This window comes from Heterodontus francisci, chromosome 13 (assembly GCF_036365525.1).
Source record: "Heterodontus francisci isolate sHetFra1 chromosome 13, sHetFra1.hap1, whole genome shotgun sequence".
In the NCBI taxonomy this organism is placed as follows: domain Eukaryota; kingdom Metazoa; phylum Chordata; class Chondrichthyes; order Heterodontiformes; family Heterodontidae; genus Heterodontus; species Heterodontus francisci.
In genome coordinates this window covers 116,632,905-116,647,926 of record NC_090383.1, presented here as the reverse complement: position 1 = coordinate 116,647,926, position 15,022 = coordinate 116,632,905, and the positions used below count along the sequence as shown (strand labels likewise).

The following is a 15,022-nucleotide window of genomic DNA, read 5'->3' as shown; positions in this document are numbered from 1 at the left end:
ACAGTTCTGGGTACTGCTCCTCAAAAAGGATATATTGGCCTCAGGAGTGCAGAGCAGATTCATCAGAATGTTAGCAGAGCTCTAAGGATTAGATTACAAGAGATTACATGAACTAGGCTTGTATTTCCTCGAATATAGATGGCTAAGTGATGATTTGACTGAGGTTTTCAGGGTTTGGAAAGGAGTTGATAGGGTAGAGAGAAACGTTTTCTGCTGGTGGGAGAGTCTAGGATCAGGGAAAATAATACCTTAAAAATCAGAGCCCGGGGGAGAAGTTAGAAAACACTGCTCAAAGCAAACGGCGGTGTAAGTGTGTAACTCTCCCACAGATGCTAGCTCAATTAATAATTTTGAATCTGAGAAAGACTTTTACTAGACAAGGATATAAAAGAATATGCAATGATGGCTGGTGGTTGGTGATAAGATACAGATTAGCCATGAGCTCATGGGATAGCAGAACATACTTGAGGGCCTGAATGGCTCCTCTGTTCCTACTCCTTATTGAGAAGCCTAGGAGAGAGACCAAGACCCATAGTGGAGGACAGCAGCGAACAGCAGGAGAGAGGATGAAGTAAATTAAAAGGTCTATAGAATGCCCATGTTCAAGGGAGATAAGGAGTTCCACAGTTATGAGGCCCTGGGAAAGAACAGGTTAGAGCAGGAGCCATGTGATAAGTCTTCATCTCAATGGTCAGAATGCAGAGAGGAGGACAAGTTCATAGGTTATCATATGGAGTTTAAGAAGAACTGGTGAAATTCTGATGATAGGTCATCGGCCTGAAACATTAATTTCTGTTTGTCTCTCCACAGATGCTGCTGACCAATATTTTTTGATTTATCAAATTTCCAGCATCCACTGTATTTTGCTTTTGTGTTGGAGTGGAGAATATACCCCGTCAAGCCCTCTGAGAATTTTATGCAGGGTTAGGTGGGAGTGTATTGAATGTAATACTCCTTTAAAAGATTTCAGATGGCTGGTTCTCCTGATTTGCCTTTTTGCAGACCCAGGCTGATATCGCTGGATCCCAGTCCCCCAAGCCACTGTGAGACGAGCTGGGAGGCACAGATGTTATTACCTCACTCTCTGCAACTCCAGCATTTTCCATGTTAGCAACAGCTATTTAAACAATCCCTCTCACTACATGCACACAGACCTCTCAGCTGAGATCAGTCGTTTTAGCTTTTTCTTTTCTTCACAGAAGCCGACAGTCTTATAACTTCTGAATTATTCATAGTGCCACCTACATACTTGTTCTGTACGGGCCAGGCGGCTTGAGGCTGAAACTTCACTGGACTAACTTTGCAAACATTACAGAGGAACTCAGTTGTGCTTTCAGAGTGGAATGTTATCCTGAAGTATGTTCTGCAAATCCTTCATTTACAAACGGCAAGGCTAAAAGCAGAGAAAAATACAATGCATTGAATCCACAGTCCAACTGATCTATTGTTGGCGTTTTTGCTGCACACAAAACTCCTTCCCCTCCAATTACCTCTTCTCACTCTGCCCCTCTGTACTCTTTCTCCATTACATATGCATCAACCCTCCCTTTATATGCATCAATGCTTCAACCACTCCACATAGCAGCGAGTTCCACATTCTCACCACTCTCTGTGCAAAGACATTCCTCCTAAATTATTTATTTAATCTGTTGGTGGCTCTCTTATATTTTACCCCTTTGTTCTGGACTCACCCACAAGTGGAAGCAGTTTCTCCACATCTACCCTATTAAAACCCTTCATAATTTTACAGACCTTTATCAGGTTTCCTTATAGTCTTCCGTTTTCCAGAGAAACCAGTGCCAGACTGCTCAATCTTTCCTGATAACTGATGCTTTCCTAATATTCTCTGCGATATTAATGAGTGAACATTCGTCTGAAACTGTTCCCTTCCGATCCAGAGAACCTGTGTAAAATAATCCAAGGAACCTGTTTAGGTGTCAGCCTTGGCTCAGTGTTAGCCAGCTGAAGAAGAGCCGTTAGTTCTTGTGTGCTGGCCAATATTTATCTGTCTTCTCCCATCACCAGAAACAGATCATAGAAACATGGAAAAAATAGAAACAGGAGACCATTCAGCCCCTCAAGGCTGTTCTGCCATTCAGTTAGATCATGGCTGATCTGTACCATAGTTCAATTTGCATGCCTATGTTCCAAATCACTTGATACCCTTACCAAACAAAAATATATTGATCTCTGTCTTGAAAATTTGAATTGACCACCAGAGTCCACAGTCTTTTGGGAGACCTAGTTCCAGATTTCCACTAGCCTTTGTGTGCAATACTATATTCTGAATTCATTCCTAAATGTCCCAGCACTAATGTTAAGATTATGCCCTCTTGTTCTGGATAACATAGGGAGGCTTTTTTTAAAAAACAAATCACACAAGGATGATGTTTAAAATAACCCAGAAAACAGGTTTTCATCAACTTCGGCAACTTGTTCCGAATATCCCAGGGATCCAGTTTAAAATAATACAGGGAACCTATTTACAATACTTCAGGGAAATTGTCATCAATAATAACCAGGCTAACACCTTTGTTATAATAGCAGGCAAATGAACTTCATTTTAACTTCTTAGAGCTTTCATAATTAATAAGGCATTGCATAATTTCATGAAATGGAAATTTAATGGAAAATGATCTAGGCATTCACAGAACTGAAATATTTTGATTTTGTTTTGTGCCTTGAAGGCCCAGCTGGTAGTGAGGCCTATCTCAGTAGGCCTCTTTGGCAGACTTGTCTCCATCTTTCTATTTTCTTGCTCTTTGGCTGACACTGCCTATGTTCTCTGTTTTCTTCAGTTTCAGCAAATTTTTGGCCTTTTTTTAGGTTTCGATGAAAAGAGTTTCAGTTTCACAAGTTTCGCCTAAATCCCTCAGTCCCAAATTATCCATGCTGCTCTTGTTGGTGCCCTCCCCAAATCTGTCCACATCCTTTTTAGATTAACGTCCTGAATTTTTCACAAAGCATTCCAAATATAGCCTTCCATGCGAGTTACACAGAATTGTCTGTTCCAATTTATAAGGCACATTTATTTTATTCATTCATTGCCCATCCCTAATTGCCCTTTTGAAAAGGTGGTGGTCAGCCACATTCTTGAATACAACTGAAAGCCTTGATAGGTCATTTCAGAGGGCAGTTAAGAGTCAACCATATTGCTGTGTGTCTGGAATCACATACAGGCCAGACTGGGCAAGGATGGTAGATTTCCTTCCCTAAAGGGCATTTGTGAACCAGATGAGTTTTTACAACAGTCTGGTAGTATCATGGCTATCATTACTTTTTAGCTCAAATGTATTTAATTAATTACATTTAAATTCCCCACCTGTCAAGGTGGGATTTGAACTCATGCCTATGGATCATTAAGTCCAGACCTCTAGATTACTAGTCCAGTAACATAACCAATATATTGCATACCCCCAAACTACTGCCCTTCCATTTTTTTTCAACCAGACTCAAGTCAGTAACTTCCTTGTGCTGTATTCTCCCATTGGCATTCCTCCATGGGGAAATCGCAACAGTGAGGAACTAATTGACTAGCTACTCAGAGAGCTGGTACAGACATTGCAGGGCTGAAATAGCTCAGTTGGGAGAGCGTTAGACTGAAGATCTAAAGGTCCCTGGTTCAATCCTGGGTTTCAGCAATTTTACGGGCAGCACAGTGGCACAGTGGTTAGCCTCGCAGCTCCGGCGACCTGGGTTCAGTTCTGGGTACTACCTGTGTGGAGTTTGCAAGTTCTCCCTGTGACCTTGTGGGTTTCTGCCGGGTTCTCCAGTTTCCTCCCACAGCCAAAGATTTGCAGGTTGATAGGTAAATTGCCCCTAGTGTAGGTAGGTGGTAGGAGAATGGTGGGGATGTGGTAGGGAATATGGAATTAATGTAGGATTAGTATAAATGGGTGGTTGTTGGTCGGCACAGACTTGGTGGGCCGAAGGGCCTGTTTCAGTGCTGTGTCTCTCTATGACTATGACATAATGGGCCAAATGGCCTCCTTCTGTGCTTGGATGATTCCATGTAATAAGATTGGTAATGTCAAAGAGAAGCCAAAACCAGAACACCACTTCACTTCAAATTAAACCCTGACAGCTGGTGAACAGGCCAGAGATTCAGCAACAGCACAGCACCAAATAACATTAGTGTAGCATCTTTCATGCAATGAAATATCCTAAAGATGCTTTATAGAGTGAGCGGTGAACATTGTTTGAAAGCAACTCATGGAGCTGACAGAAAGATCAACAAAAGAGGTAGACTTTGAGGAAATATTTGAAGGGGGAGAGTCGGTGAAGAAGGATGGGAAGAGAATTCTACAGTAATGGTGATAGAGGTTAAAGACTCCACCACTAGTGATGAACTGAATGTGGGAGAGGAATGCATAGGAAACCAGAGTCTGAAGAGTGGAGTGTAATGATAGAGAACATTGCAGAGGAATGGTAGAGCCATGCCTCAGAGGGATTTGAACAAGTGAATATTGAAGTCCTAGAGACTGGTAAATTCGGGGCCAATGTCAGGAATATTATACCTAGGTTGCTGGATATCTATTGCATTACATCCTCAACAACAGAGGCTCCTGTAATTAAATGGTGCAGAATTAAATGTTGTGGCCAAACATAGAACAAAAGTGCAAGATAGATAAAGCATCAAAAGTATAGAGACATGGAAAAGCTAAGAATATTTATACTGTTCGGGGTGTGCAAATTGGAAATGCATGTGTTAATAGAAAGGTAGCGTGTACGAGTAAAAGCAGACAGCTGTGTAAACAAGGAAGTTGAGTGATAGATTAACATATCTCAGTATAGAACCTACAGATGGTCTCGACACAGAAAGGTAAGTAGAAGACTAAAAGCATGGTAAAAGTCCTTTGACTGATGCGTAGAGTTACATAGGAAAGACAATATTGAAGCAGGAAGTTCAGCCTAACCACATAAGCAGTATTCCTAATCGTATGTGCCTGTCTGTTCCCATATCCCTTTATCTGCCTTTCCTTCACCCAACTATCTAAGCTATTCATAAATGTTGACAGTCTCTGCTTCAGTCACTAACTTTAGTAGTGTATTCCAGAGTCTCATAATCCTATATAAAAAAATGTCTCTCCTGTTTTCTATCCTCAATCATTTACAGTTAATCTTCTGTATATGTTCATTTTCTCTAGTCTACTCAATTACTAGAAAGTTTGTTCCATCTCAACATAACTTTAAACTCCTCTACCAAATCACCCAGTAATCATAAGAACATAAGAAATAGGAGCAGGAACAGGCCATTCAGCCCCTCCAGCCTGCCCCGCCATTCAATAAGATCATGGCTGATCTGCCCGACCTTAACTCCTCATTCGTGCCAGCTCCTCATAGCCCTCAACTCACCGATATTTCAAAAATCTACCTACCTCCTCTTTAAATACTTTCAGTGATCTAGCCTCCATAACTCTCTGGGGTAGAGAATTCCAGACATTCACTACCCTCTGAGAGAAGAAATTCCTTCACATCTCAGTTTTAAATGAGTGTCCCCTATTCTGTAACTGTCCCCTAGTTCGAGATTCCCCCACTAGTGGAAACATCTTCTCACCATCTACCCTGTAGAATCCTGTATCTTTCAATAAGATCACCCCTCATTCTTCTAAACTCTAATGAATAAAGGCCTAACCTGTTTAGCCGTTCTTGATAAGTCAACCCCTTCATCCCAGGATTCAGCCTAGTGAATCTCTTTTGAACTGCCTCCAATGCCAGTATATCCTTTCTTTGATACAGGGACCAAAACTGTACACAGTACTCCAGGGCGGCCTCACCAACACCTTGTACAGTTGTAACAAGACTTCCCTATTTTTAAAATCCAACCCCCTAGCAATAAAGGCCAAAATTCCATTTGCCTTCTTAATTATTTGCTGTACCTGTTTGTTAACTTTTTGTGTTTCTTGCACAAGAACACCCAGATCCCTCTGTGCTGCACTTTTTTTAACTGAACAAAAGCAGCTCCAGTTTTTCAAGTCTTTTTTTGTATTTCCTTGTGTCAGGCAGCATCCCAGTGAATCTGTGCTGTTGCCTCCTGATTGGATCAAAATCCTTCTTGTTGTGTACAGCCGAAAGGTGCACATAGTACTCCAACTACAGTCTCCCTAAGGCTTATGCACCATAAAAGCTCAACTTGTATGATCTATACTTTTTGCCATATTAGCTATGGCTCAGTGGGTAGCACCCTCATGAGTTAAAAGATTGTGGATTCAAGTCTCACTCCAGACATTTGAGTACATAATCCACACTGATGCTCCCCATGCAGTACTGAGGAAATGCTGCACTGTCAGAGGTGCTGTTTTTCAAATGAGAGGCTGTGTGCTCTCTCAGGTGGATGTTACAGATCCCATGACACTATTCGAAGAATAGGGGAGTTCTCCTGGATGTCCTGGCCCATATTTATCCCTCACTAAAAAAGATTATTTGGTCATTATCACAGTGTTGTTTGTGGGAGCTTGCTATGTGCTATCAAGGAAGCATTTTATAACTTTTCTCCAAAAGAACTTTCTGGACATGCAATATGTAAAGTGTTGTTATCTTTGTGACTTGATGCACCTGTTTTTTTGACAAAGTTCCCTAGTGTGAATGCAGTAATTGGCTTTATTTGAGTCTTGCCTTCACTGCACTTGTGGAATTGCCATGGGTGGATCTGGTATGCTGATAAAAAAAATTGCACTGAGGTTTACACTCAGAATATGGCAGACTCCAAAATGATGAAAAGGTCAAAACTTTCAAAGAGAAGTTGGAGAGCACTCACCCCCTCCCCCCACCCCCCAACCCCACAGAAAATAAATCTCCTACCATTACCACTAACATCCCTTTCAGTAATGTCAAAAAAAGCTGAACATTTTAAGTACAGCTGAAAGATTTATCAGTTATTAGAGTATATCTGCAACATAAATTATGGTAAACCTGTGTCTGACTGTGCTTTCAATCTAACTTCTCGTGCCATAAGGCTTTAGTCAGGGTTCTTTATGGGCTATGTCAGCTTTGGCTCTTTTATTTTAACATGTATGTGGATCTTTGAGGTTAAATCGTAATGATAGCTTGTTAGGCCAGATGGCTTTGCAGCTTTTCAATAAATTCTTCTGTTGATGGAATAGCATTGCTAATGATTGCAGAGCTGTCTGACTCACTTGGCTAACAGTTCATGTACTGATAGTGTGCAGCAAGGAACTAAAAGAGCAGTGAATAATGACAGGATCGGGAAGTATCACTGAGTGACCCAGTTGGTTTTGAAGTCAGGCCTTTTAAAGGTTAAAAAGGTAGAAACGGAGATGATATTTCCACCCATTGTTTGTGAAATGGTCACAGTCTAAAACATTTCGAAAAAGCAGCAATTGATCCTGTACAGAGACTGGGAACTTTCTATAAGGACATTGTATGCACAGGCATATCAGCTGTGTCGATAAGGTTCAGTTTCCAGAATGTGGAACCTGTGCTATGTGGCTCCTCTTCACACTGGGAAAGCAGACAATAACTGAGGAAAAGGGTGGCATCGTCCTGTTTTGTAAGCATGCATTTTAAAGATAAAAGTTCATTCCAACCCCAGTTTCCCATCTGACTGGAACATATTAATAAAAATAAAACCAGCAGTAATCAAGCTTCACAACATTTGGAATTAATACAGACATCACTAATAATATTACATTTATTTTTTTTAAATTTCATTTAGAGATACAGCACTGAAACAGGCCCTTTGGCCCAAGTCAGTGCCAACCATCAACCACCCATTTATACTAACCCTACATTAATCCAATTTTTCCTGCCACATCAATCCCATTTTTCCTACCACAACCCCACCTTCCCTCAATTCCCCTACCACCTACCTATACTCGGAGCAATTTATAATGGCCAATTTACCCATCAACCTGCAAGTCTTTGGCTGTGGGAGGAAACCGGAGCACCCAGCGAAAACCCATGCGGTCACAGGGAGAACTTGCAAACTCCGCACAGGCAGTACCCAGAATCGAAACTGGGTCGCTGGAGCTGTGAGGCTGCGGTGCTAACCACTGCGCCACCCCTTTGTACTTTCATTTGAATTTTGTAACAGGAATCTTTCACTGTGTGCTTTCTGTATCCAGTAGAAGACAAACCTGCATACGGCTCAGTATTTACTGAATTGAATTTGATATGGTGCCCCTTATTGGGTCAGATTTCAAGCTAGTTGACCTACTATGCAGATGTTAATGTACTTAGAGTCATAGAGTTATACAGCACAGAAACAGGCCCTTTGGCCCATCGTGTCTGTGCCGGCCATCAAGCACCTAACTACTCTAATCCCATTTTCCAGCACTTGGCCCGTAGTCTTGTATGCCATGGCGTTTCAAGTGCTTATGTAAATACTTCTGAAATGCTGCGAGGGTTCCTGCCTCTACCGCCTCTTCAGGCAGTGCGTCCCAGATTCCAACCACACTCTAGGTGAAAACAAATTTCCTCAAAACCCCTCCAAACCTTCTGCCCCTTACCTTAAATCTATGCCCCCTGGTTATTGATCCCTCCACTAAGGGAAAAAGTTTCTTCCTGTCTAACCTATCAATGCCCCTCATAATTTTGTATACCTCAATCATGTCCCCCCTCAGCCTTCTCTGCTCTAAGGAAAACAACCCTAGCCTTTTCAGCCTCTCATCATAGCTGAAATGCTCCAGCCCAGGCAACATCCTGGCGAATCTCCTCTCCACTATATTGTGCTATAGCATGCTGGGCAAGGAATGATCAGAGATTTGTGAAATGTCAGTAGGAAAATCTCTCGCTACTGAGTCAGTAAGTAGCAGTATTTATATAGCACCTGTCCTCGGGATGTCTCCAAGCGCTCTGCAGGCAATGAGTTACTTTTAAAGTGCTGTTTTGTTGGGAAATGTATCAGCGACAGCAAGGTGCAAACAGGAAGGAAAATCAATTAACAGTTTATCTGATTTTGAGGGATAAATGTTGACCAGGTTAGTGCTGCAAGATGCTCGTTTCCTACACTGCAATAGTGACTACACTCAAAAGTAATTCAATGGCTGTGAAGTGCTTTGGGGTGTCCTGAGGTTGTGAAAGGTGCTATAAAAATGCAAATCAGTGTCCTTGGTTACAGGTTATATAGCAGACATCTCTAATGCAATCTGTTAACCATTTTTTTTTGTGGCTGTGATGAGATCATTACTCTGTGCAATTCAAAAATGAGAAATGTAAAATGTGAGCACGTGGGATGAAGAGGAGGGCTTGAACTCGAGGAACAGAGGGCACCAATTTAAGGCGAATGGCAAAAGAGCCAAAGGCGACCCGAGGAAACAATCTTTTTAAGCAGGGAGTTGTTAGGATCTGGAATACATTTCCTGAGAGTGTCGTGGAGGCAGATTCAATTGTAGCTTTCAAAAGGGAATTGGATAAGCAACTAAACAGCAAAAACTTTCAGAGCTATGGGGTAAAGGTGGTGGAGAGGGATTAGCTGAGTTGCAGACAGCCAGCACGGACATGACGGGCTGAATGGCTTCCTCCTGTGCTGTAACCATTCTTTGATTCTATAAGCACCTTTCATGGCATGCCAAAACGCCTTACAGCCAACAAAATGTATTTGAAGCGTCGTCACAGTTGTAATGTAGGAAATGCAGCAGTCAATTTGCACACTGCAAGCTCCCATAAACAGTAATGTTATAAATGACGAGATAATGTGTTTTAGCAATATTGATGGAGGGATAAATATTGGTCAGGACACCAGGGTGAACTCCCCTGTTCTTATGTGAAATACAACAGAGATTCACCAAAGAGAGGCAGACAGGACCTTGTTTAATGCTAACCTGAAAGTAGTGCACTGGAGTGTCAGCCTAGATATTGTGCTCAAGTCTCTGGCGTGCACCCTGAACCCACAACTTGTGACTCAGACGAGAATGCTACCAACTGAGCCACAGCTGATACCAACGAAAAAATTGGTTCCTGTATTTTATGCTGAAAGACTTGATCAGTTTTGTTCCTGAGGCAAAGATAGTACACGTTGAGCAAAAGTGAAAGATGGGAATGTGGACACGCTGTGAATAGCAGGGTGAATTCCTCAATGTAATGGTCAGTACAGTACAATGAAATGACAAATCAAATGTACATGTTTTATTTCTGTTATAGTTTGATCAGTATAAGTAACAAAAAGTGCCATGTGGGAGTACTTCATGTCAGTCGCAAATCAGGCCCACAGGATATTGTTGCAAAGGGAAACAGATGCATTCACTGACAATGCATTTTATTTCTTTTGAGAGCTCTTTATCAGTACTGTTTTCTTATTTTATCAAGACCAAATTAAGAACAATTAAGTAATGTTAAGCCTATTGAGCAATGTGTTGACTCCATGTTTCAGTGGGCTTATTCTACTTTGCAAATAATTAATGAAAGGTAATTTCTAGCTTCAGCCACACACACACACCCAAAATACCTAGTGCAATTTAACTCACCTCAAATCCCAGCGAAAAAGAGAAACAGTCTGATACACAGTTATTTATTATAAGACATAATGCTTAAAGACACTTATCTATGCATGCTGAACATCTCTTCTGGCAACTGGTTATATTAGCTCTAAAGCTACATTAGTCCTTTGAAAGGATATTTTGGATAGGACATTCAATTGGGCTTAGGGAGACAATGAAAGGCTCGGCTTAGTGGCACCAGGAGGTTTGACTGGATAAGCACGTAATATGTAACACATGCTTCGACAGTGACTGTGCACAAATCGTACCCCCTCACAAACATGTGCTTGGACAAACTTGGCCTGGAGACTCAGCAATGCTGTCACTTTGCACACTTGCTGAGATGGGCTTTTTTTGTACTTGTAAAGGAGGAAGGTGAGATATCTGAAGCCTGAGAAACAAGCTGGAATCAACAGTCAAACAGAATTGCATAATATATGGCTGTGGGCATGAGCCAGCACAGTTGCAATGGGGTTGTATTGGGGGGGGGGGGGGGGGGAGGGTGAGGTGGGGGGTGGTATGTGATTTGTGTACTGCTGCTGTACGAGCATGCGTTGGACATTATACACCTGACCCCCTGGGCGCTGTGAAATGGAATACGACTGCCGCATTAGAATTGTTGTCGTATCCATATACAGGACAGTTACCTTATTGAAAAAGCAGCAGAATTGAAGAACTCGATACACATTTCTTTAGTGTTGCCATCACAAGTGCCTTTTTAAAAAAATCCTTTGTTATGAAACCCAAGCCATTAATAATCACACCTGGCACCCAAAGCACGCTCTTCTTTCCTTCGAGATAGGAAGTGCAACACAGTCTGTGGATCAAGTGTGTCGGATGCCAATGTGGAAACAGGCCCTTTTGTTATGCAAGGGCGGAGTGGAACCGTGGACTGATTAGTTCTTTGGGCCAGTGGAGAGGACACAAGTTATGTGTGTGCACTGCAGTAAAGGGACTCATTCCCTCCCTGTGGTGAGCAACTTGAGGGCCTTCTGGAGATTCTGCACGGCGGTCCCCACATCTTCATACTGTAGGGCGCTACCTGCGTATTTGCAGTACTTCTGAGCCCTGGCGTAGTCCTCCGGGGTCAGGCGCACCTCCCCTGTGAGGAAAAAAGAAATTTCAATAAGTATGTCAAGCGGAGATCTCGTAGAGGTGTTCAGAATTGTGGCAGGATTTGATAGAGTAGATAGGGAGAAGCTGGTTCCACTGGCAGAAGGGTCAGTAACCAGAGGACAAAGGAAAATTAAAAATATCACACGCTTGTTCAAAAAAGCTTATAAGGTTAAATCCAGCAACTACAGGCCAGTAAGTTTAACCTCGGTGGTGGGAAAGCTTTGAGAAACGAGAACCAGAGGACACCAATTTAAGGTGAATGACAAAAGAATCAAAGGCGACATGAGGAAAAACTTTTTTTATGCAGTGAGTGGTTAGGATCAGGAATGCACTACCTGAGTGTGTGTTGCAGACAGGTTTAATTGTGGCTTTCAAAAGGTAATTGGATAAGCACATGAAGAGAAAAAAAACGACAGGGCTACAGAGAAAGGGAAAGAAAGTGGAATCAGCTGAGTTGCTCTTGTATACACCCAACATGGACATGATGGGCTGAATGGTCTCCTTCTGTGTTATAACCATTCTATGGTACAGATGTAAGATAATTGGCAAAATAACCAGACGGAAGATGAGAAGAATATTTTTATGTAGTGAGTTATGATGATCTGGAATGTACTGCCTGAAAGGGTGGTGGAAGCAGATTCAATATGGCATTGAATATATATTTGAAAAGCAAAATTTTGCAGGGCTATGGGGAAGGAATGGGTGAGTGAAACTAACTGGATAGCCCTTTCAAAAAGCTGACACAAGCATGATGGGCTGAATGGCCTACTTCTATGCTGCGTACTGCTATTTATTAATGCCTGGGAGGTCAGCAGAGCAAAAAGGGGGCACTTCAATGACACTGCCATCAGTGAGCTCAATGAAGTGGCTGTTCTGATGGAGTTTAAATGTTCCAGCTCAAATTATTGTTCACTGTGCGGTTTTGAAAAAGATACAGAAAAAGCCATTCATTCATTCACTTCTACTGTTGCCCAGAGACTGAATCTAATGTTACATAAATGGGCAGAATAATTACGGGAAAAAACAGTGGGAGCCAATGTTTAAAACACCTTAAAACAGACCCAACACCCACATGGATCTTCTTCAGAGATGGCTTCAAACTAGCATTAAGTGGGTGGGCAGCGACTGCACTAAACTACAATCGGAGTACGGAACAAGATCAAATTCAACGCTACAGTACAAAAAGAAAAATACTTGCTTTGCAAAGCATCTTATTACATACACCAAGACACTAAAACATTTCATACGATTCGTTACTTTTTGAAATGCAGCCGCTTGTCACATCGTAGAGGTGGCAGCTATTCTGCAACAACATCCCACAAACAGCTATAAGGCAAATGGCTACTTAATCCTGGGGTGGGGGGGGGTGGTGCTCATTTGATGGTAAGGGTGCAAGGTGAAGTGTTAGCTCAGAAAGGAAAGGGGGAAGGTTTGCAGCCTGTTAACAGTGGAAGAGAAAAAAGTGTTACCACCACAAGATAAAAATATTAAAATGAGCAACTACACCACAGAAAACACCAGAGTTGTTGATTGCCTTTAAGCGTGATGTCTCTGTAAGATCTCAGTATGCTAATGAGCTCAGTACCAGGAGGTAGTTATGCGAGTCACTCTGCAACTGTAACACCCTAGATGGAGGTTCTGTAAATAGTTTGCTCTGTACTGTATAATAGTTTAGCTGTTAATAAACCTGCTAGAGATCTTCAATGACCTGAACTCCACACATTTCATTTACATTGCAACATAAAGAACTCATTACATTGTGGCATTTGATCGAGATCAGTACTATTATAGGAAGCATCCGATAGAAAAAGGTGCGAAAAAACCCCAATCACTGCAGAGTCTCCATTCATGAAGCCAAAGTTAGAAAAAAAAATCATGAAACCATTCGAGCGTGAAGAGTTTCCATTCACACAGCCAAAGTAAAAAAAAAACATTGAACTACTTGAGTGTGAAGATCATAAACAAACTCTAGCAAAAAAAAGCAACTGAACTGCCTATTGAATAGCTGTGTAAACAGACAGGTTTAAGTCCTGCATGCAAGCTAAACACAGAACATGATCAAACACCTGCGCCTCTCACGCAAGCACTAGTCCAGATAAGAGAATTTATTAAAGGGGAAACAGCGCAGAGTGAATAGAACAATGTTAAATAAAGAGCAGAAAGCAAAAGAACATCAGAAAAATGCATATCAAATTTCCCAGCATGAACTGGAAGGCCAATGATATCCTATTCGAGTTCAAACTTTTAAAACTAAGAATGCAGTTATGCTTCACAGACCAAGTTTTGTAAAACCAGAGAAGCAGCCTGTAAAAGTACTGACAGCAAATGGAAATGCGGGGTTAGACAGAATCACCACCTCTGGCTTATCTGAAGAGGACCAGAAAGATCCCACAAAGATATGGAAAGTGCTAGAAGATCAGCTCCGATTAAGAGTGCACTTTAGAATTCACCACCTGGAATTGATGTCCTACAGGCAACAGTCACAGGAATCAATAGATCAGTTCATCAGTTGGTGCCATAGTAAGGGCAACAAATGTAATTTTTCAGAAACTGAGCTGTGGGAGCTACTAATGGAGCCGGTGATTGTCTCAACACCCATTGAAGCATTTCAGAAAGACTTCTTGGAGGAAAAAGAAAGGTCACAGCATTGATGGGCTGCTATAAGATGGCAGGAAATACGAAGTCATTGTAGCCAGACAACAGTATCAGCACGATAACCAGGTCAAAAAGAGCAAGCAAGTTGTGTGGTAACTGTGGTTTGCCCCACTCATTGCAAAGATGTCCTGCATTTAAAGATCTGTGCAAGGCAGGTGATGCAAAAGGTTACTGGGCCCGCCTATGCAAGAAATCTGGCTCCAAAAACACAGCCAGAAGTCACGATAGCACATAAGCAAACAGAAGACAGGTGCAGCAACAGGGCAACAGCAGCAAAGGAAGCGCCAGAGACCTGCGTAAACAGAAGCTGATAGACAAAGTCCACAGTGAAACAGACCTGAGACAAGACTCAAAGAGGAGTGATTCTCAGCCAGAAGACAAGCAGGCGTTACACATTGTGACCCTGACACATTGTGTTGATGAAGTCAAACAACTGGAAGCTTTTGCTACCATTAACATCATGTGCCCAAAGAAAGTTGGCAAACACACACGACACTGGAGCTTGCAAATATCCTACCATTCCGAATCCCGAAGGATATGTATCGGAGTCATTGGAAATCAATGATACAACTGACAAATGCAAAGTTATCTGCATACAATGGTTCATCCATCCCTTGCAGTGGCATGCTAACAATGCAATGCAGCTGTAACAAATCGGCATGGAAGCTGCAAATATTTTACCTGGTAGACACGAGCAGACCAGTACTGGCAAGACTACCAGTGTGCGAAGATCTCAACATCATAACAATCCATGAGGTCACCAAGGTACCAATTACAGCAGAAGAGACCAAGGGTACCCATATTGAGTCACAGTT

At 42.0% G+C, this 15,022-nt stretch overlaps 1 protein-coding gene and 1 non-coding gene across 3 annotated transcripts in view; one reads left to right on the top strand and one right to left on the bottom strand.

Annotated features, from left to right (window-relative positions):
• The first annotated feature begins 3,568 nt into the window (after positions 1–3,568).
• Positions 3,569–3,641, top strand: trnaf-gaa (transfer RNA phenylalanine (anticodon GAA)). Its single transcript has one exon. It is a non-coding gene; the product is annotated as a tRNA-Phe (tRNA).
• Positions 3,642–10,064: 6,423 nt separating this feature from the next.
• The window catches only part of vta1 (vesicle (multivesicular body) trafficking 1), a 165,451-nt gene continuing 160,493 nt past the window's right edge, over positions 10,065–15,022 (bottom strand). For both annotated transcript variants that reach the window (XM_068045542.1, XM_068045544.1), the window contains one exon: positions 10,065–11,538. In XM_068045542.1, the coding sequence (XP_067901643.1) occupies positions 11,393–11,538 (146 nt within the window). In that variant the 3' untranslated portion in view covers positions 10,065–11,392. The remainder of the gene's footprint in view (positions 11,539–15,022) is intronic.